Source organism: Oncorhynchus clarkii, chromosome 6 (genome assembly GCF_045791955.1).
Source record: "Oncorhynchus clarkii lewisi isolate Uvic-CL-2024 chromosome 6, UVic_Ocla_1.0, whole genome shotgun sequence".
Taxonomy (NCBI): Eukaryota; Metazoa; Chordata; class Actinopteri; order Salmoniformes; family Salmonidae; genus Oncorhynchus; species Oncorhynchus clarkii.
The window spans coordinates 52,751,789-52,775,761 of NC_092152.1; the positions used below are offsets into that span (position 1 = coordinate 52,751,789).

At 42.4% G+C, this 23,973-nt stretch overlaps 1 protein-coding gene across 2 annotated transcripts in view; it reads right to left on the reverse strand.

Moving 5' to 3' along the window:
* The window catches only part of LOC139412125 (protein arginine methyltransferase 3), a 105,262-nt gene extending 100,023 nt beyond the window's left edge, over positions 1 to 5,239 (reverse strand). The window contains exons 1-7 of one of the 2 annotated variants that reach the window (XM_071158936.1): positions 5,175 to 5,239; positions 4,639 to 4,759; positions 4,438 to 4,520; positions 4,290 to 4,339; positions 2,601 to 2,706; positions 1,994 to 2,168; positions 578 to 722 (exon numbers count right to left, since the gene is read on the reverse strand). In XM_071158936.1, the coding sequence (XP_071015037.1) occupies positions 578 to 722; positions 1,994 to 2,168; positions 2,601 to 2,706; positions 4,290 to 4,339; positions 4,438 to 4,520; positions 4,639 to 4,759; positions 5,175 to 5,190 (696 nt within the window). In that variant the 5' untranslated portion in view covers positions 5,191 to 5,239. Of the gene's footprint in view, positions 1 to 577; positions 723 to 1,993; positions 2,169 to 2,600; positions 2,707 to 4,289; positions 4,340 to 4,437; positions 4,521 to 4,638; positions 4,760 to 5,168 lie in introns of both variants that reach the window. The other variant, XM_071158934.1, reaches the window with a different exon arrangement.
* Positions 5,240 to 23,973: the final 18,734 nt, after the last annotated feature.

The window sequence follows — 23,973 nt, forward strand, 5'->3', positions numbered from 1 at the left end:
ACACACACCGTGACCAACAGTGATCCACTTTATGGCAGCCCATAAAAGAGTTGACGATCTTCTACCGCAAACGTGGTTCCTCTTTCCTCCGAGGAATGGTTTTTGATGGAGTTTAGTCTGACGTATATACATTATTGACGCAAACATTAACAGTGCTAAGCACCAATCAGAGAGAGGGAAAGGATCATGTCGAAGCACTGCGGTAAGTGAGAGAGGAAGAGAGGGTTGACCACCTAGCATTCCCACCCACACCTCTCCTTCCACACACACAACTTATAATGCTTAAGAAGTGTGAAATACAATTACCACATCTCAAATCCCCACCATGGTATAGTAATGCTGATGTTTTGCATGAGCGCTCACTCCTTATTGCTGATTTGTCACTGAGAAAAACTTAATGTTATCAACATCATAGTTTGCAAAGAGTCGATCATTTTCATTTAATGCTACATCGAGCCTTTAGGATAAACCGCACTGCTAAACCTGCGTCCCTCCTCTCTCTGCAGTGTCTACTGAATTAAGAAGAAGAGGGCATGAATGTATGCATATGTGCAGGCATGCCATTGTGGTAGCGGACCTTAAGCATCTCCTCATGGATGCTGTAGTGGCCATATGAGCTGAAGTAGGCCTCGTCCTCGTCCTCCCGGAGCTCAGCCACGGCGCCCAAGGACCCGGTGCCCCGACCCACATCCGCATTCAATACTAGACCCTGGGCCAGCAACCTGAAACAAATACCATAGTATTTTTACAACAGAGCAGGATGAGGTTGCCTTAGACCCTGATCTACAGTCAGTTTTGCACCCCCCCCCCCCCCCCTACCATGATTTAAGGTTCAGATTGGCTGATCCTAGATCAGCACTTACAGGAAACTTCTATCCGGAATGTATTGGAACAGATTTACCGCAGCACAGTCACACACTTACAGCACCAACCGCACACACACTTACAGCACAATAAATGGAAAGACAGCATCTATATCCCCCCACTCCCCCTCTATGCAGCAGTGGAATTTCCCTCCCTCCCTTCTCCTTTTCCTCCTAAACAAAGGAAAGGCCTCTGCAATACTGAGTTCACTGAGTCCCTCTGCTGGCCGCAGGTGGGAGGTGCATGTGTGAGAATGAGAAACACCAGTGCGCCATCAAATGCAGGGATCCATTTGGTAGCAATATGTGACCGATTGACTTGACTGTGCAAGTAAAAATATATATATTGGTCGCATCAGTGCCATCTGGAAATTCTAGGTGGTTACTTCACTCAAACTTTGGTATTTTTGTGGCGGCTAAAACTGATTTGGTCAAACAGTAAAGTCCATTACCCTGGCCTGATTCCTTAATGACAGTTTCTGCCCTACCCCTGTACCAGTTTCACTGGTAGCTGCTGTGATGAGACACACTCACCCCTTCTCCCACTGAGTGCCCCAAGGAGAGGAATAGAAAATGCGTTTTAATTGCGCGATTGAGGACACTGGAGGCCGTCATTGTAAACAATAATTTGTTCTTAACTGACTTGCCTAGTTAAATAAAAGGTCAAGTAAAAAATGTATTAAAACATACTATACTTTAGGTCAGAAGTCAGGGTCTCTTGATTCGGTCGTGTCGGGTGAACTGTTGTGTCCTCACCTTTGTTCTGATCATTTCCCGAAAAGGAAAAGGTGCAACGCTCGCTTACCATTAAAAACACATTTTCTTGAAGCAACTATTAAAAGCTTAAATAAAATATTGTGTTTTCAATGGTGGTTGAGCACCTTCCAATACTTCCCCTTTCAATTGCTACCATGGTTATGCATATGCTTCTCATATTTCTTGTTAGAAACATTTCAATTGGACCCTATCCATAAAGGCCATATTCCCTCGAGTGTAAAGGGTTAATGTAGTAATTTGTATTTCTGTAATAAAACCAGAAGTGGTAGCAGTGGCGATGCTAATAACAGTAATAGTAGTAGTAAGTAGCAGTAATTAACAAAAATGTCAATAGTAGTGTGAGCAGCACTGACTTGAGTTTGTGTAGGTCGTCCATGGCTCTGGCCAGGGCCTCCTCTGTGCGCTGGGCCCTCTCCTCTGCAGCCTGGGCCCTCTGCAGAAGAGCATCAGAGGAGCGGCTGGCTTCACACTGACCCCCAGTAGAGGGGCCAGCCAAAATCCCCTTCCCCTCACACAGTTCTTCCAGATCTAACAAAAAGGGAGAGACTCACTTGAACACATTTCAAAAACGGGAAGATAACGACTACCTACTCTACTAACAGTACTGTGTACAATCGCATCTCTGCCCAACATACAACTCTCCCAACCTCCTTTGTGTGAACCACGCCAGTAACGTCACCCCATGCAAATTTCCAGTCACAATGAGGCACTAATGGGTTGCAACAACTCAAATAATACCAGATAAAAGAAAACAGCACTGCAGTTTCACTCTGTTTATAATGACAGCTTAAAGGCTTTGTTGGTTTTAAACAGGTTCAAGTTGTTCTTTAAAACAACATAGGATATTGATGCAAAACCCCATATCTGGTGAAAACATTCTAAATATACCTGCAATGCAGTTACCCTTGATCTGTTCGTGATTAAATGGAGGCCTTTGAGTTGAACAATGAAAGCCAGTACCTATCTGCAGTAAGGGGTCATCCTGTAAAGCTGGCCTCATGTACTCATCACTCTCCCAGGGAATAGAACACTCAGGCAGCGAAGACAAGCTCTGCCCACTGCACTTCTGCAAACACAAACACACAGCCATTATTGTCCATGAACTTGGAAAACCAGGGATGTATTTGGTACGACATAGAATGGCGAACTGTTTTAACGATAAGACACAGAAGTAACTGATTCATTTCGGAGGTTAGAGAACCTAAAATTCATGATTAATCAAATCATAGCTGTAAAGGATCTATGAAAAATACTATTGAACATCTATAATTATGTTTTTGTTTACATGCGTGTTGGAAAAGGCTCCTGCAAACTGCATGCTTGCAATAATATCAGCAATAGTGCTTCCCACACAAGATAGGCCCAAAGATAATTATGATGTTTTCAATATTCCTGATATTAAATCCCTGGAAAGGTCCTTTGGGGGAAGGATGTTTGGCATACATTTGAAATCTGTTTCCAAAATAATAATACAGGAAAGTTGGGAAATGTGTGACATAAGACACTACAATGATTAGCTTGTAGATACTACACAGCCAGTGTGGTGTCATTTGAAACCTTATCGGATGCTCTGAAATATGAATATTGTTTAGACACAATTTCTTAAAACTAATTTATGGAATTTTTTTTTTTTAACTTCCTGATTTTAATCCTAACTTTGATTATTTCTCAGTAATTATTTTGGATACGGATTTCAAAAGGCATGCCAAGCATCCTTCCCGCATTTGCCCTTTCTATGGATTTCCTTTCAGTAAGATCCAAAACACTATACACTGAACACAAATATAAAGGCAACATGAAACAATTTCAACCACTTTACTGAGTTACAGTTCATATAAAGGAAATCAGTCAGTAAAAAATAAATTAATTAGGGCCTAATCTATGGACTATGCTCTCCCAGGCCTACCCGCTTTGGAGCCAGACCCCCCCCCCCCCGAGGATCCCGCAAGTGAAGAAGCCAGATGTGGAGGTCCTGGGGTGGTGTGGTTACAAGTGGTCTACGGCTGAGAGGCCAGTTGGACGCGTACTGCCAAATTCTCTAAAACTACATTGGAGGCAACTTATGGTAGAGAAATTTAAATAAAATGTTCTGCCAACAGCTCTGGTGGACATTCCTGTAGTCAGCATGACAGTTGCACCCTCCCTCAAAACTTGAGACAACTGTTGCATTATGTTGTGAGACAAAATTGCAAATTTTTGAGTGGCCTTTTATTGTCCACAGCCAAATAGCCTTGTGAAATGATCATGCTGTTTAATCAACTTCTTGATATGCCACACCTGTCAGGTGGATGGATTATCTTGGCAAAGAAAAAATGCTCACTAACAGGGATGTAAACAAATGTGTGCACCAAATTTGAGAGAAATACGTTTTTTGTTCATAGGAAGAATTTGAGGGATCTTTTATTTCAGCTCATGAAACCAACACTTTACATGTTGCGTTCTTTCTATCAGGTAGTCTAAACACCTGTTATTTTGCAATGTCAATTTCTATAAAATGTCTAACCTCAATCTCAGCTTCGAGAGACGACTACACTTCCAAATGACAAGAAGCAAGGATGAGACCTGGGTCATTACTATTTTACCTGGACCATGCTTTGGCCAAAGATCTGAAGTCACTCTGTATCAAAACACAATAAGGGATGTGCTTACCTCTGTTCGTATGTAGTTTATCATCTTGATGTAGCCATAGTCATCTAATTCTACGGGGAAGGATTTTAACAACATCAGATGTGAGGATGGATTATATCATGACCTTAAAACAATGGTAACTCTTTATCAGAGAAGTTTGCAAACTTACTGTGTTTCTTAACCACTTCTACAAGGTCGACTTGATGCTCGACTAGGCAGTGTTGTAGTGTTTCTGGTCCAGAATTTGACATCCTGAGAAAACATGAGAGAGAAGATATATTTTAACCATCAACACTTTCAGAGAGAGACAACTATTTCACACCAGATTAAATGTATCGGTGAGTTGCTTAAAAAAAACAATGATACACACTTGTCACAGAATAAGCAAGTAACTTGAACGTTGTTGTCATTTGCCTCCATCCACTGCCACTGTTCCTCATTATCACTGTCTGAGAGATCGGGCACATCGTCCCCTGCCCCACCGTCGTGATCTGTCACAGTGTCAGCAAAGGTGTCAGTCAGCACAGACAGGTACATTATAATCATCGTTGGTGTCAATGTCAAACATTGCATGAACTGGCTGTAGCCATCACAAGTTCAACCACATTTTTTTTCAATGCAGGTTTCGTTTAATATGAGTTAACGTGGTAATCCAATTAGCTGCATGGAGTATAGTCAATACAAGCTCAGCTATCAAGCTGGTTAGTTAGTTTGCATACCGGTATACGAAATGCGTTAGCTAATTTAGCTAGCTAGCTACATAAGCAACATTACATGACTTCAAATTAACAACTATTTTAAGTACAAAATATCCAAATTACAATATGATGACCGATTTCTGTAGTGCACCATTCAGTATTTCTATTATTATAGTTTTCTATCACTATTTACGTAACTCACGTGTACCTGTGTATTCCGCCATGCTGTCTCCTTGGTTTCAGCAGTGTACACGCTGCTTCCGGGTCTAGTTCCAACGTGTACTTACAGACAGTGGTCACTAGGGGGTCAACAACTTTCTTCTTCTATGATGTTTAACGGCGGTTGGCATCCAATTTGTTGCATTACTGCCACCTACTAGACTGGAGTACAACTTTAACTGAAAAAGAAAAATGTACTAAATAAATACCCTACTATCTAACACTATACTCACTAATTTCAAAATTATTAAAATAAACACCCCCCTACTCCACTAATTAAATGTATCCATTCCTACCTCTTGCCATCACCCTGAAAGGAAGGGACATCACAAATAAACATGTAATGTACAGTGGGGCAAAAAAGTATTTAGTCAGCCACCAATTGTGCAAGTTCTCCCACTTACAAAGATGAGAGAGGCCTGTAATTTTCATTATATGTACACTTCAACTATGACAGACAAAATGAGAAAAAAAAATCGGAAAATCACATTGTAGGATTTTTTATGAATTTATTTGCAAATTATGGTAGAAAATAAGTATTTGGTCAATAACAAAAGTTTCTCTCAATACTTTATTATATACCCTTTGTTGGCAATGACAGAGGTCAAGCGTTTTCACAAGTCTTCACAAGGTTTTCACACACTGTTGCTGGTATTTTGGCCCCTTCCTCCATGCAGATCTCCTCTAGAGCAGTGATATTTGGGGCTGTTGCTGGGAAACACAGACTTTCAACTCCCTCCAAAGATTTTTTATGGGGTTGAGATCTGGAGACTGGCTAGGCCACTCCAGGACCTTGAAATGCTTCATACGAAGCCTCTCCTTCGTTGACCGGGCGGTGTGTTTGGGATCATTGTCATGCTGAAAGATCCAGCCACGTTTCATCTTCAATGCCCTTGCTGGTGGAAGGAGGTTTTCACTCAAAATCTCACGATACATGGCCCTATTCATTCTTTCCTTTACACGGATCAGTCGTCCTGGTCCCTTTGCAGAAAAACAGCCCCAAAGCATGATGTTTCCACCCCCATGCTTCACAGTAGGTATGGTGTTCTTTGGATGCAACTCAGCATTCTTTGTCCTCCAAACACGATGAGTTGAGTTTTTACCAAAAAGTTATATTTTGGTTTCATATGACATTCTCCCAATCTTCTTCTGGATCATCTAAATGCTCTCTAGCAAACTTCAGACGGGCCTGGACATGTACTGGCTTAAGCAGGGGGACACGTCTGGCACTGCAGGAATTGAGTCCCTGGCGGCGTAGTGTGTTACTGATGGTAGGCTTTGTTACTTTGGTCCCAGCTCTCTGTAGGTCATTCACTAGGACCCCCGTGTTGTTCTGGGATTTTTGCTCACCGTTCTTGTGATCATTTTGACCCCACGATGTGAGATCTTGCGTGGAGCCCCAGATCTAGGGAAATTATCAGTGGTCTTGTATGTCTTCCATTTCCTAATAATTGCTCCCACAGTTGATTTCTTCAAACCAAGCTGCTTACCTATTGCAGATTCAGTCTTCCCAGCCTGGTGCAGGTCTACAATTTTGTTTCTGGTGTCCTTTGACAGCTCTTTGGTCTTGGCCATAGTGGAGTTTGGAGTGTGACTGTTTGAGGTTGTGGACAGGTGTATTTTATACTGATAACAAGTTCAAACAGGTGCCATTAATACAGGTAACGAGTGGAGGACAGAAGAGCCTCTAAATGAAGAAGTTACAGGTCAGTGAGAGCCAGAAATCTTGCTTGTTTGTAGGTGACCAAATACTTATTTTCCACCATAATTTGCAAATAAATTCATTAAAAATCCTACAATGTGATTTTCTGCATTTTTTTTTCTCATTTTGTCTGTCATAGTTGAAGTGTACCTATGATGAAAATTACAGGCCTCTCATCTTTTTAAGTGGGAGAACTTGCACAATTGGTGGCTGACTAAATACTTTTTTGCCCCACTGTAACTCTTCTGCTGTCAAGTCATGCACACCAAAATACCTCTCTGCAGCTGCCACCACAACCTCAATTCTCTGAGAATCTTACTGAAACTTATTTCACTTTTTGGCCTATCCCTCTCTCCCCCCCCCCCCCCCCCCCTAACCCATCTTCCTCTACTTTATTCACTGCCTCAGCATATGACAACTTCTGCTCTACTTTAACCCTGGAAACCTCAACCTGCCTCTCTCGCACGGGACATTTCTGATCCCCAGCTCCATGGGCACCCCTACAATTAAAACAGTCCACTACTTTCCCCAATACTACACATACCCTTGTCTCATGCCCTTCTGCACATTTCTCACACATTGGACCCTCCCTCCTACACACTGCTGCCACATGCCCATAAGCTTGACACCTGTAACATCTTAAAGTATTTGGCACATACACTCGTACAGAATAACTTATATATCCTAACTTCACTTTGTCAGGCTTATGACTCAACTTCAGAACTCAAAAGAACAGACAATGACTTCTGTTTCCCCATTCTCGCCACCCTGTCTGCGTCGCATCAAACGACAAGCATCACATACAACGGAGATCTTTGCCCTCAACTGGTCAACGTTTATATCTACTGCTACCCCAGTTATCACTCCTTTCATTGGTTCCTTTTTCTTGAGAACGAAACACTTCACTTTACTTACCCCCATTCGTTTTACTTTGAGAGCATTCTTCCTCTGCACAACAGAAACACAAACAATTATCACTAGACCACTTCTAGTTACCCTCACCGAATCCACATGACCCAACTCATTTTTTTCACCCACCATGAAACCACAAATGGATCAGCCAAAAGGCAAGAGTCCACTTTTTCCATAAACTTCACTCGGTCACAGACTCTCCCTTCATCCTGATCCTCGGTGCATACAAAGGTCTTCGATGACTTTACCACACTTACCACCTCTGATACTTTACCCTCATTCACTTTCATTTATCCTCCTGTCTTCAGCTCCCTCTGCTTACTTTCTATCATTCTTCTTTGACAAACGATCTCCCTTTTTTTCCAAAATGTTTATCTGACTCAAGCGCACCCTCTTCTTCCCTCACTCTCTTAGACCTCGTCTCCCTATTTTTTCCCCTCCACTCCATTTGTCTCGACATTGCTTTCCACATGCAAATAATTAAAACAAAGCATTACCCCATAGAGGTGCCAGCTTGACTAAAGGTCAGCAACTCATGACAAAATCTAAGGGATTTGAAGAGGTACAGACAGCTCCAGGAGGTTTGTGCTGATTGTACAAAGACTGTGAAAGCCGATTTAAATGGCATCCCTTGAGAAGGCAAGAACAAGATGTATGTAAGGAGAAGTGCAGTATTATCATAAGGAGATGTAAGAGGTGTTCGAATACTCATACTAACCGCACTAATCATACTATTTGTGACATTCATTTGAGTATATAGTATGCTTATTGGTCATAATATGGACATAGTATGACAAAAGTTCCCGGATGTTGTACTACATTTGTCAAAATATGAAGTATACACGCAGAGGACACTATTTTATGGCCCATAATACAATTCTTCAGCAAATGGGTGTGGCTTCACATCATTTTCAGATTTGAAGAGAATGACGGAAAATATGCAGCCGAAGTACAACGAGAGCGGATACAAAATCATTGCTTTGCTTTCATTGCTTTTCTTTGGACACTGTGTTAACAACCCTCCAGACGAGCTTCAATGCCATACAACTCTCCTTCCATGGCCTCCAACTGCTCTTAAATACTAGTAAAACTAAATGGATGCTTTTCAACCGATCGCTGCCTGCACCTGCCCGCCCGTCCAGCATCACTACTCTGGACGGTTCTGACTTAGAATATGTGGACAACTACAAATACCTAGGTGTCTGGTTAGACTGTAAACTCTCCTTCCAGACTCACATCAAACATCTCCAATCCAAAGTTAAATCTAGAATTGGCTTCCTATTTCACAACAAAGCATCCTTCACTCATTCTGCCAAACATACCCTCATAAAACTGACCATCCTACCAATCCTCGACTTCAGCGATTTAATTTACAAAATAGCCTCCAATACCCTACTCAACAAATTGGACGCAGTCTATCACAGTGCCATCCGTTTTGTCACCAAAGCCCCATATACTACCCACCACTGCAACCTGTACACTCTCGTTGGCTGGCCCTCGCTTCATACTCATCGCCAAACACACTGGCTCCAGGTCATCTACAAGACCCTGCTAGGTAAAGTCCCCCCTTATCTCAGTTCACTGGTTACCATAGCAGCACCCACCTGTAGCAAGGCTCCAGCAGGTATATCTCTCTGGTCACCCCCAAAACCAATTCCTCCTTTGGCTGCCTCTCCTTCCGTTCTCTGCTGCCAATGACTGGAACGAACTACAAAAATCTCTGAAACTGGAAACACTTATCTCCCTCACTAGCTTTAAGCACCAGCTGTCAGAGCAGCTCACAGATTACTGCACCTGTACATAGCCCATCTATAATTTAGCCCAAACAACTACCTCTTCCCCTACTGTATTTATTTATTTTGCTCCTTTGCACCCCATTATTTCTATTTCTACTTTGCACATTTCTTCCACTGCAGATCTACCATTCCAGTGTTTTACTTGCTATATTGTATTTACTTTGCCACCATGGCCTTTTTTTTTGCCTTTACCTCCCTTATCTCACCTCATTTGCTCACATTGTATATAGATTTATTTTGCTATTGTATTATTGACTGCATGTTTGTTTTACTCCATGTGTTGTTGTACGTGTCGAACTGCTTTGCTTTATCTTGGCCAGGTCGCAATTGTAAATGAGAACTTGTTCTCAACTTGCCTACCTAGTTAAATAAAGGTGAAATAAATAAATATCATTACAGCAGTATGTACCGGTATGTTAGCTAGCTACCTAACGTTAGTTGGCTACTTATACATCAAACTTGCCAGTATATTAACTATAGTCTATACAACTACCCAACGTTTATTTACTTGATTATTCCCGTCCTTCTTAGCTTAGCTAATTGGTATAGTCGTTGTGCGTTCTCAATGGACATTCTGGTGCTTTCATAAATTCGCTCTGGCTACCTACTCCGATTTCAGAGCACTCACGTCTGAGTGTATAATGAATAATAATGCATTTACAAGCGCTCAACACCCGTTGAATACGGCTGGTGTCAGTAAATGTCGACAAAAAAAGCACAATTAAATTGTTGCCAGCAGCAGTTAGTCATAAACGCTCTGGATGACATGAAAACAGCCTAACCAGCTCTGCTAGTGTTAGTAAAATGGTCAGAGTGGTCTCATTTGTGTCTGGAAGAAGCTAGCCAACGTTAGCTTGGGTGCTTGACTGCCGTAAGGTCAGAACGCTCAAATCAACTGTACTCCTCGGCCCGAGCGTCCAAGTGTGCGCTCCGAGAGCGAAATGCTCTGAATTTACAAAACGGACAATCTGACAACGCTCTGAATTTACGAGCCACTCTGGCACTCCACATTAAATTTAAGAACACACCCGAAGTTATAAGATGTCTAACTAGTAATGTGTTATGTTAACTAGCTAACAAGAGGTTACATAGCAACAGCATCAACTTCCTGTAGACAGGCGAAGAGCTAGTTCGCTCAACTGAAAGCATCCTGTTCGCTAACAGTATACTAAAATTAACTAATAGTATATAGTATATACTCATTAAGTATGTAGTATACAGTATGTTAGTATGGGTATTTGAACACAGCTGTATACTTTGAATACGGAGGAGGAATGGAGGGAAAAGGAGAGGCAGAGGAGGTCTAAGAGAGAGAGGGAGGAAGAAGGTTGAGTTGGTTAAAATGGAGATGGTATAAAGTGTGAGCTAAAGACAGCAGGAGAAATGGAAGTGAATGTGGGCTTAGTATCGCAGGTGGTAGGTGTTTCAGGGTGGGTGAACACTGAGTTGGGTGTTGTGGAATCGGTGAGAGTAACCAGAAGTGGTCTTGTGATAATTGTTTGTGTTTGTGCTGGTCAGAGGGAGCAGGCGCTCCGAGTTAAAACGTTTTGAAATCTCAGTATCAACTTTGCTGTAGCTTTCTTTTATGCATGCTACTTTACTGCAGACATCCGATTGGCCAGTGGTAGGCCAAAGGTGTAATTAATTTGCTCTCTGGGCCCGCCAGGAAGGCTGATATTGTATGTTCAGACGCCATACAATGGTTCAAAATGGCAACAGTTCGCCTACCCGGCTGGCAGGGCTTTATCACTTGTTTTTTTTTTACATCAATGTTTGGCAATCGACTAGGTATACATTGGAGATCGACCGGTTTGTGACTACTGCTCTAGAAAATTGATTGAAGTTCAATCTCATGCTTCTCTCTTTGGGCTGATACAGTGGGGGGGGGGGGGGAGTATTTAGTCAGCCACCAATTGTGCAAGTTCTCCCACTTAAAAAGATGAGAGAGGCCTGTCATTTTCATCATAGGTACACTTCAACTATGACAGACAAAATGAGGGGGAAAAAATCCAGAAAATCACATTGTAGGATTTTTTATGAATTTATTTGCAAATTATGGTGGAAAATAAGTATTTGGTCACCTACAAACAAGCAATATTTCTGGCTCTCACAGACCTGTAACTTCTTTTTTAAGAGGCTCCTCTGTCCTCCACTTGTTACCTATATTAATGGCACCTGTTTGAACTTGTTATCACTATAAAAGACACCTGTCCACAACCTCAAACAGTCACACTCCAAACTCCACACAATCTACAATCACAATCCATCTGGGGATCCACACAAGATCTCACCCCGTGGGGTCAAAATGATCACAAGAACGGTGAGCAAAAATCCCAGAACCACACAGGGGGACCTAGTGAATGACCTGCAGAGAGCTGGGACCAAAGTAACAAAGCCTACCATCAGTAACACACTACGCCGCCAGGGACTCAAATCCTGCCGTGCCAGACGTGTCCCTCTGCTTAAGCCAGTACATGTCCAGGCCCATCTGAAGTTTGCTAGAGAGCATTTGGATGATCCAGAAGAAGATTGGGAGAATGTCATATGGTCAGATGAAACCAAAATAGAACATTTGGTAAAAACTCAACTCGTCGTGTTTGGAGGACAAAGAATGCTGATTTGCATCCAAAGAACACCATACCTACTGTGAAGCATGGGGGTGGAAGCATCATGCTTTGGGGCTGTTTTTCTGCAAAGGGACCAGGACGACTGATCCGTGTAAAGGAAAGAATGAATGGGGCCATGTATCGTGAGATTTTGAGTGAACCTCCTTCCATCAGCAAGGGCATTGAAGATGAAACGTGGCTGGGTCTTTCAGCATGACAATGATCCCAAACACACCGCCCGGGCAACGAAGAAGTGGCTTCGTATGAAGCATTTCAAGGTCCTGGAGTGGCCTAGCCAGTCTCCAGATCTCAACCCCATAGAAAATCTTTGGAGGGAGTTGAAAGTCCGTGTTGCCCAGCAACAGCCCCAAAACATCACTGCTCTAGAGGAGATCTGCATGGAGGAATGGGCCAAAATACCAGCAACAGTGTGTGAAAACCTTGTGAAGACTTACAGAAAACATTCGACCTCTGTCATTGCCAACAAAGGGTATATAACAAAGTATTGAGAAACTTTTGTTATTGACCAAATAATTATTTTCCACCATAATTTGCATTTTTAAAAATCCTACAATGTGATTTTCTGCTCCCCCCATTGTTTTCCTATGGAGAGGCATGCTGGTCTATTTTGCCAAACATCTCACATAGTGTATATTTTTATTTGTCCAAATTGGACACCATTTAAAAAATCTGGATAAAATCCTCTTTCTAGTGACGAGGTTGGGCAGCGTACTCTGTCATCGATTGCTAGTCCAGAAATAGTCAATGTTGCAAAAAATTTTCTACTTGTGGATGTTTACTTTCTACACAAGTTATGTCAGTTTTGTCCTAAGAACAGATTGTAGTGGTAAAATAAAAAATGTAGAAATGTTTGTGCCATTTAGGGGAAATGGAATTCTAAGCATCACTCCAGTCAGAAGAGGCTTAGGGAAGGTTTGTTTCAATTAATTTGCTATGGCTTCGTGGTACTGTTCCAGCTTAGCCAATGTTCTTTGGACAATTTTCAGCTTTGGGTTCATTTTGACTCATTCTATTGTCCAGCCTACTCCTGTTCTGGCCTGGCGCTGGCTGTGGTCTCTATGTGGCCTTTAGCATGTAGCATGCAGCCCTGGGTGTGTGTGCCATTCAGAGAGTGAATGGGCAAGACAAAATATTTAAGTGCCTTTTGAACGGGGTATGGTAGTAGGTGCCAGGCACACCGGGCTGTGTCAAGAACTGTGACGCTGCTGGGGTTTTCATGCTCAACAGTTTCCTGTGTGTATCAAGAATGGTCCACCACCCAAAGGACATCCAGCCAACTTGATACAACTGTGGGAAGCACTGGAGTCAATACCATCTGTGAATGAACTGTGAGGATTGTCAAGAGAGAGGGTTAACTGTTAATTGTTGATTTGTTTATTCCACTTGCTTTGGCAATGTTAACATATGTTGGACTGTAGGCTACAAATGCAACCATTTTTGGGGACAATAAATGTACTGTTCGATTAATACATGGTTACTATGAGTGGGTATTATCTTTAGAGTTAGTGATCTAGCCCCAAATAAATTAGCCTATGATACTAAAGCACATCAATATTATTTTAACATTAAAATATAGCATAATTATCTACCCAAAATGCATGACATTCACTGGATTAGGTTGCGCATTAAAATATAAAATGATGATGAAATAACTTATTTCTTCAACATCACCAAAGGGGTGTTATTGGCATGGGAAATACGTTAACATTTCCAAAGCAAGTGGAATAAACAATCCAAAATTAAGTTAACCCTCTCCCTCTCTCTTCACAATCCACTCACAGATGGTATGTAGGCTGGTTGATGGCACCTGCAGTCCTATTTGAGGGACAACTGGACAGAACATACCAAACTTTAGCTGACTCACCTCTCCCTCCCATCCTTCAAGGAAAGACCCTTCTTTACACTTCCTGTTAGGCATGATGCTTTCAAAGTGTCTCCATTTCTCTCATGTCCTGTTGTAATATCTCTTTCGCTCTCTCTCCAGGATACATTAGGGGAAGTGGGTTTGCTGTTGGCACCAATCCCATGCTGCCAAGTCAACTACTTCATCCCTCTCATACTAAACTTCGCTCACTCTTGTTCAACTGCCCTTTGATTACATCAGTTTAATTCAATGTTTAAATTTGCTTTGATTTATTTTTACTGAAAGTTGAATGGTGGCACTTGTATGGAGGGATGTGGGTGTGGGGAGAGAGAGTGGGTAGATAGGTGTAGGGGGGTTTGGTTGAATAAACACCCTCTCCCCCTACCTCCCTTCATTCTCTTGATAAGTAATATGTGAATGTAATTGCTACATTTGACCTGTGATATCAAATATTTTATAAGTTACATAGTGAAGATAATAAGATTATGAAATTACTGTCCTTACACATCTATTGGCCAAATGCAGTCACCATCCACTTCAGCTAGCATTTCCTGTTTGTAGGCCTGTTTTATAAATGTAAGGTAAAGCACTTTGGATGAAGTGTAAAAAAATGTGACATAGGCTGTATATATTATGCATGTGCTGGTATTGGTATCCATATTCTTAAATCTGACATGGGTTCAAGTTACCATTATTAATCCTGCGTCAACTTTCATATGGCTGAATTGTGTATTTACAGAATACCCCATGTTGTACCATTTTTCATCCACTCGATGGCAGTACCACATTTAAAGAGGTCTATTGAGAATTTCTATTCACCCTTCAAGTACTGAGCAAATGTCAAAATTAATGAAATCCTCTGAATGTTGCTTTATGGATACTAGATATAACTGGTTGTGATCCAGTCACGTGACATGCACAGTTCAGGTGTTCTGCGGGTGATGTGGAGGTAAACCCAGGCCCTGCATGTCCCCAGGCACCCTCATTTGCCTGTCCCCAGGCACCCTCATTTGTTGACTTGTGTGATCGAAAAAGCTTTGGTTTCATGCATGTCAACATCAGAAGCCTCCTCCCTAAGTTTGTTTTACTCACTGCTTTAGCACACTCTGCTAACCCTGATGTCCTTGCCGTGTCTGAATCCTGGCTCAGGAAGGCCACCAAAAATTCTGAGATTTCCATACCCAACTATAACATTTTCCGTCCAGATAAAACTGCCAAAGGGGGAGGAGTTGCAGTCTACTGCAGAGATAGCCTGCAAAGTAATGTCATACTTTCCAGGTCCATACCCAAACAGTTCGAACTCCCTAACTAATACACCTCCGCTGTCTTCAACCAGGATCTCAGCGATCACTGCCTCATTGCCTGTATCCGCTACGGATCCGCAGTCAAACGACCACCCCTCATCACTGTCAAACGCTCCCTAAAACACTTCTGCGAGCAGGCCTTTCTAATCGACCTGGCCCGGGTATCCTGGAAGGATATTGACCTCATCCCGTCAGTTGAGGATTCCTGGTCATTCTTTAAAAGTAACTTCCTCACCATTTTAGATAAGCATACTCCGTTCAAAAAATGCAGAACTAAGAACAGATATAGCCCTTGGTTCACTCCAGACCTGCACAAAAACATCCAGTGGCGGACTGCAATAGCATCGAATAGTCCCCGCGATATGCAACTGTTCAGGTAAGTCAGGAACCAATACACGCAGTCAGTCAGGAAAGCAAAGGCCAGCTCCTTCAGGCAGAAATGTGCATCCTGTAGCTCTAACTCCAAAAAGTTCTGGGACACTGTAAAGTCCATGGAGAACAAGAGCACTTCCTCCCAGCTGTCCACTGTACTGAGGCTAGGTAACACGGTCACCACCGATAAATCTATGATTATCGAAAACTTCAACAAGCATTTCTCAACGGCTGGCCATGCCTTCCTCCTGGCTACTCCAACCTCGGCCAACAGCTCCGCCCCCCCCCCCCCCCCGCAGCTACTCACCCAAGCCTCTCCAGGTTCTCCTTTACCCAAATCCAGATAGCAGATGTTCTGAAAGAGCTGCAAAACCTGGACCCATACAAATCAGCTGGGCTTGACAATCTGGACCCTTTTTCTGAAACTATCCACCGCCATTGTCGCAACCCCTATTACCAGCCTGTTCAACCTCTCTTTCATATCGTCTGAGATCCCCAAAGATTGGAAAGCTGCCGCAGTCATCCCCCTCTTCAAAGGGGGAGACACCCTGGACCCAAACTGTTACAGACCTATATCCATCCTGCCCTGCCTATCTAAGGTCTTCGAAAGTCAAGTCAACAAACAGGTCACTGGGGCCTCCCGGGTGGCGCAGTGGTTAAGGGTCCCTGGGTTCACGCCCAGGCTCTGTCGTAACCGGTTGTCTACATGGCCCTCCTACCCACACTGGGAGTGTCGACATGGCCGATTAGCCTCCTCAGAAGCCCACTCTCACAGAACAAGTGCAAGGAAACTGACAACAAAGAGAAAGTATATTGTGGACAATCAGAGACGTACACCCGATAACAAAGGAGCTGGCCATCGAAAGAACAAGGCGTCGGCCGGACCTATCCCACTAAGCGGAACTCGGCCCATGAAGAGATACCCAACGGAGACCTTCAACACGTAAACACACGCATTGAAATTCTTACCCATAAGAGCGGCAGTTCGGGGCAAGGTGTTAGGTCTAAAACTAAGCATAGCTTACAAATGTATCCAAGGTTTGCACTCTTTAAATCTCCAACTTGTGTAATATTGTGTTGGTCCGCTAGGGACCTGTTGCCATTGTATTAAATTCTAAACTATAACCTAGACTGTTTGTGTATGTGTATCCTATGTTATCATATAGCTTGTTAGTAAATAAATAATCAACTCAATTTGTGTGAATGCGGAATGATTAGTGAGACCCGGGTTTGTGCAGATTTACAAATTACGCTACGTTTAGATCGAGACTGATTAGGAAATGTATTAATTAGTGACTGCTATGAAATCAATATTCTGATATTCTGAGTAAATTCTGGAAACGGTAACTCATTAAACAAACTTTTCCCGTGGTGCCCCAGGTTACGGAGTTAATTGTTACATGATTTAATCACGTAATAATAATGACATTAATGTCATGACGAGTGCAAACATTTTCATATTTTCTTCTTACAAGTCTCCCTTGTGAATCAAACCCACAACCCTGGCGTTGCAAGTGCCATTCTCAACCAACTGAGCCACTTCGTCAAGATAATCCATCCAACTGACCGGTGTAGCATTTCAAGAAGCTGATTAAACAGCATGATCATTACACAAGTGCACTTTGTGCTGGGGACAATAACAGGCCAATCCAAAATTTGCAGTTTTGTCACGCAACACGATGCCACAGATGTCTCAAGTTTTGAGGGAAAGTGTAATTGGCATGCTGACTGCAGGAATGTCCACCAGATCGGTTGCTAGAGAATTGAATGTTCATTTCTCTACCATGGCAGTACATTCAACCAACCTCACAACCGCAGACCATGTGTAACCATGCCAGCGGGGAAGAACTCATTCTGATTGACTGGGACTGGCTCCCCAGTGGATAGGCCTATGCTCTCCCAAGCTTACCCATCGCTGCGCCCCTGCCCAGTCATGTGAAATCCATAGATTAGGGCCTGATGAATTTATTTCTACTGACTGATTTCCTTATATAAACTTAAAATCTTTGACATTTTTGCATTTATATTTTTGTTCAGTAAAATAAAAAGGGTCAGCCTAAAGAGCCCATCAATAAAAACACATAGGAGTGGAGAGCCTGGCCCAATCCCCTAAAAAGTACGCCCTATGCACTTGTGGAGTTCTGAGATGATAGGTGTAATCAATCTGGTAATAGCTCCACCTTGCTCCCCAGATTACACCATATTGCTTATACCAATCAAAGCACATTGGGCATAGCTTTTAGGGGATGATTGGGGATTGGTACAGGCTCTCCCCTTTATCTTTTTTTATTTTTTTTATTATTTTCATTCAAGTTTTACAGAATGTACATCAATGTAAGTACAAAGATTGGACCATATCCCTCCCTCCCTCCACACAACACATTCACCCAACCCCCCAGTCCTTTCCCTACCTCTCCGCCCTACCTCAGCCCACACACCTCAAATCCCTTCCAACCACCCACCCTGATTCACCCCATGCACCCACCCCACACCCTCCCTCAATTCGGTCCTATGAAGAAAAAAAATCCAACCACAACAAATAAACTAACAAGTAAACAAAACAACTATCACAACAAATAAACAAACAAGAATACAGGGGGAAAAATAAATACACAAACAACTCAATACAGATTCAAAATACAAAAACAGAAATAAATAAACGATCAGTAAACAGACAAACTTGCTTGGACTGGATAACATTATATTGATGACTGTACCTATTATGTAATGACTACTGGGAATACCTACTGGGAAACCTTAAAGCATCTCATCAGAGGGGAACCTCTGCAAACCATTGAAGCATGATATAAATGTCTCATTGGAACACCTAAGAGAATACCTAATTTTATTATTATTATTTTTTTTTAAACAAATAGGACCAAAAAAGGTCACTCCCCCTCCCTTCCCACCCAAAGTCTCCTTCCCCAGCGAATGGAGACAGCAGGTTGAAGTTTGTGCAGCTTCAGTGCATACAAACAGAAAACATTTGAAAAGGCATTCAGAAAATTGTAAAGTAGGTCAACAGATAGGTCAACAGAACCAAAACAAAGACAGAAAACCCCATAACAGTACAACGGAACTGTCCTGACTCAGGGAGTCTTCAATCTGTGCAACACGTACAATGTGTCTTAAGGATAGACAAATAAGTGTCCCTCAGTATGTTCCCTTGTTACAAAACATAAAAAGGTGCAGAGTGTCTGTACATGTACGAATGATCAATAGGGCGTAATAAAGTGGTGAAAAGTCATTTAGTAAGTATTTAGACGAAAAAACTAAAACAAAGGAAAGCTCTGCAAAAGCCTGGAATTGTAGCCGTGCATTGCTAAGCTAGCCATCTAGCCAAATAAAAAGGACCTCTCAAACGTGTAGCTTAAATAACAACCACACAAGACATTATTAGTCATGTTTATCAGAGTTCAATAACGTTAGTGGTTCTGTCGGGTAGAAAAGGAATGGCAACAGGGACAAAAAGGCCCTGCCGTAAAAGTCAAAACATACCTTTGACTTAGAGGGTAGGCTAGGCTATGCATGCTACCAGGCAAAAGAGTAGGTCATAGATCCAAGATACGGCCCAACCAACGCTGGGTGTCCTCGTGGGAGTCGAACTGTAGCTTCCCCCGGCATGTTCAATGTGGAGACGAGCGGGGAAGCGGAGTGAGAATTTCACTCTCTTCTCATGAAGGTTGCGTTTCACAGCAAGGAATTTAGCTCTTTTCTTGACGACAATCGAGCTGAGGTCAGGAAAGATGAACACCTTGCATCCGCAGAAGTGTAGCTGGTCTCTGCCCTGCCTCTGGAGGATGCGCTCCTTGTCACGATAGTAGTGAAAACGGACGATAAACCATCTAGGCTTAGAGTTGTCGTCACCGCCCACTGGGGAGGGGCCAACGCGGTGGGCTCTATCCAGCTTCGGGGGTGAAGGAATGATGGCCGGACCCAGCACATTCTCGAAGAATTCTGACATTAACTTAACGGAGTCCCCTCCTTCACATTTCTCTGGTATACCAACAACACGAAGATTGCATCAGGATTCCATCAGGAATCCAGGTCATCGTTCTTGTCAATAACCTTTTGGTTTTCGGAGCTCAGGCAGGCAACCGTTTTTTCAAGGGCTACTATGCGGTCACTGTAGTTACACAGGTCATGTTCAAAGCTGTCAATTCGGCGGCCTTTTTCATCCGCAGCGGCTCGGACACCCTCCAGGATGGCGGAGAAGGGTCCAGAGCAGCATCAATGGCAGTTTTGTGCTGAGTGGCAATGGTAGCTGTAATTTCCGAGACCAGAACCGTACGCAGGTTCTGAAGATCTGTGGGGAGAGTGACCGCATGAGGATTTGTAACAGTTGGACTGGAGTCGGTGCCATTACCATTCGCGTTTGCCATCGCGGTTGAAACATTAGTTACATGTCTTCTACTCCTCAGGTCGTGTAACATTTGAATCAAAAAGGTAACTTAGTGGCCGCCAGGCCAAACTGAGCAATCAGGGAGAAGGGCCTTGGTCAGGGAGGTGACCAAGAACCCGATGGTCACTCTGACAGAGTTCCAGAGTTCCTCTGTGGAGATGGTTGTCCTTCTGGAAGGTTCTCCCATCTCTGCAGCACTCCACCAATCAGGCCTTTACGATAGGGTGGCCAGACGGAAGCCACTCCTCAGTAAAAGGCACATGACAGCCCACTTGGAGTTTGCCAAAAGGCACCTAAAGGACTCTCAGAACATGAGAAACAAGATTCTCTAGTCTGATGAAACCAAGATTGAACTCTTTGGCCTGAATGCCAAGCGTCACGTCTGGAGGAAACCTGGCACCATCCCTACAGTGAAGCATGGTAGTGGCAGCATCATTCTGTGGGGATGTTTTTCAGCAGCAGGCACTGGGAGACTAGTCAGGATCAAGGGAAAGATGAATGGAGTAAAGTACAGTGAGATCCTTAATGAAAACCTGCTCCAGAGCGCTCAGGACCTGACTGGGACTTAGTTCACCTTCCAACAGGGCAACAACCCTAAGCACAGTGGCTTTGGGACAAGCCTCTGAATGTTCTTGATTGGCCTAGCCAGAGCCCGGACTTGAACCCGACCGAACATTTGCTATGCAACTACGCTCCCCATCCAACCTGACGGAGTTTGAGGATCTGCAGAGAAGAATGGGAAAACCTCCCCAAATACAGGTGTGCCAAGCTTGAAGCGGCATAAAGGGTCTGAATACTTAAATAATGATGACATGTTTTTTTATTGTTAATACATTTCATTTCAAAAATGTTTTGTCATTATGGGGTAGTGTGTAGTTTGATAAAGGGGAAAAACGTTTTAATCCATTTTCAAATAAGGCTGTAACATAACAAAATGTGGAAAAAGTCAAGGGGTCTGAATACTTTCCGAATGCACTGTACTGTACACTCTGGTCTCAAATAGACTCCTGGATTAACTCCTGCTCGCCACTGCCACCCTGAGGACTTTAAAAGCTACTAACGTAATTAAATAGGCCTTTTTCTGTCATTTTAATTAAGAATGCCCAAAATATTTGTTTATATACAAAGGACACATTTCTTTGGTTGTCAATAACAAGGATTTAAGTGTGTGTGTGTGCGAGGCATGGGAAAAAAACAATTTCATGAATAATTTTGTGCACTGTGGCCAAAGAAACAGATGTGAGGAGTCAATCAGAATTCCCTATAATAGAACGTCATCAATTCAATATTAAGACAATTGTGTCATTGCCATGATGACTTATTACATGTGACTTTTCCTATAATGGGAAGTTGATCAGGTGTCCGGTCCTCAGTGCTGAAACAGCAGCTGCATCTGCTGACTACACAGAGGAAGGAACCTGATCAGTGATCCTGGATCAGCAATGCTACCCTGAGACACTTTGTAAATACAGACTTAGATCTTCCCTGAATTGTATGAGTGTATGTAAGTGGGGGCAGGGAAGGGAGTGTGTGTGGTGGCCTGGCTGGCTGGTCAATCGTTAATGGGCTGTGGGCTCAGACATTTAACATACGTTCAGTAATTCTGAAAAACAACTATTTTATAGCAGAGAGAACAAATGGGAATATTTGTGCAATCAAAAGGGAATATTCACAAGGTACAGACCACACCAACTGTATACGTTTAAGATATTTAAATGGAGTGAGTGACAGACAGGAGTTGGGGGTTCAACATTACCCACTTTGTTTGACACTTGCAGGGATGCAAACTTGTGAGGGCCCAAAAGGGTGACACTTTTTTGTTGCTGCATTGAAACATGCAAAATAAATCCCTGCTAGGGGGAAAAGCAGGTTTTAACTAATTAAACAACAAAAGAATATGATCTACATGATCAGTCTCTGTGTGTAAAATAAGTGGTTAATGTGAAACTCGCAAGTTTTAAAAAATGTAATGAAAGAAATCCAATGTTATTTGTTGCCTAGACTTTACTGCAAATGACACTCAAGTATTGAGAAAAACAACTATAAACTAATATTGCAGCTAGCCATGACAGCCTTTATAATATAATGCTTGTGACCACACAGAAATATTGCACTTGGGGGAAAAAAACATCTTAAAGTAGAAATAGAACGAAACAAACAGTCATTCTATTTTTGCTCTATTATAATGGCTACTACAGACATCGGTCAAGTGCACAAGGCTACATGTGTGCATAAATAACATTCAGAGTTTTAAAAAGTATAATCCCCCTCACATGTGTTACTGTCAAGTTCAACACAAAAACAATATCCTTGGGCTACACTGCACATTATTACATTGTACACTTTCTGCCTGTGGACATCTGTTCTACAATGTGTCAGCAAAAGTGAGAAAGAGGGAAAATGTGTGGTGTTCCATTCACCTCTATAGTGGCATCCAGTTTAAACCAGGCCCAGCTACACTTGATCCCTGAATCCACTTGTTTAACAAGCAACGCACCATTTTCCACTAATTCTCTCATTCTGAAAATGAACCACATCTGTAGAAGGAAAACATTAGTTAACAGATAGTGGTTAGTTCGTTACCTAGTTAACATTTCACACAGATTGCCAGGGTCCAGTAAGCAACTAAGGCATTATAACTTGAGGACCGGTTCCTCAAGTTATATTATTGCGAATTGGTTAGGTTACTAATGTTAGCTCATCTGATGTTGTAACGTTAGCTTGCTGACGCGTTAACTGTCTGACTTTATTAGTAAGCTAATTATTTAAATCAGATAAGTTGGCTAATGTTGCTCAACATTTCTCTGGCTAGCTAACAGATAATTCGATCCAGCTAGCAAGATACTTAACAATGCTAATACTTGTTCAACAACACTTTCTCCCTCACCTCAAACTTTCCAAATGCCAGTAGATTTTCAATTACAACTCATGAAGTACGCATCATCACAAGAAGATGCGCGCGCCCCTTAGTATTATTCTTAGAATAAAACTAAATATACACATTCAAATACAAAAACACAGTTAATACAATTAATTGTATTTTTTTTTATCACCAAAAAACATTCCTCCCCAATTAACACTTTAAATTGCCTGAACAGCACCAGATCATCATGAGGAAATGTATTTTGAATTTTGTTCAATCAATATGGCGCAACACACCTGACTCCAATAATCAACTAATCACGATCTTCAGTTTAGAATGCAATCAGTTTTAATCAACTGTGTTTGCTTGGGATTGAGAAAAAGTGTGACAATACTCCAGCTCAGGAGTCGCCCATCCCTGCCATAGGAACCTCAAGAGTAACTAATACTGTGAACGGGTTTGGCAACTCAGGTGTCTACACTTCAACAGCAAAATTAGATAAGACGGAAGTTTATGCCCTAGCACTACACAGCTGATTCAAATAATCAGCTAAATCATCAAGCTTTGATTTAAGTGCCCTTGAACGGGTTACACTACACAGGCGCACCGATTTGGGTCAGGAATTGTGAAACTATTGGGGCTGTACATGCGAATAGTCATGAATCTGAGATTCCATTAAGTAGTGTAAAGTTTAGATCTAGGCCTAGCATGACAAAGAGCTATATTGTGGAACACACTAAGGAACCACATTCCTAGTAGGCCTTGTACGACATCATGATTGATTCAATATCCCCGTTTGGTCACAAGAATCAGGTCAGGCGTTATGTGCCTAGGAAGAATTCGTTACATTCTGTGGACTCAGCAATGAGCTGCGCTGTCTGAGAAAATCGTACTGCATTCTTAAAATTAGCATAGTAGGCGTGGCCATCCGGAAGAGGATGCAAAT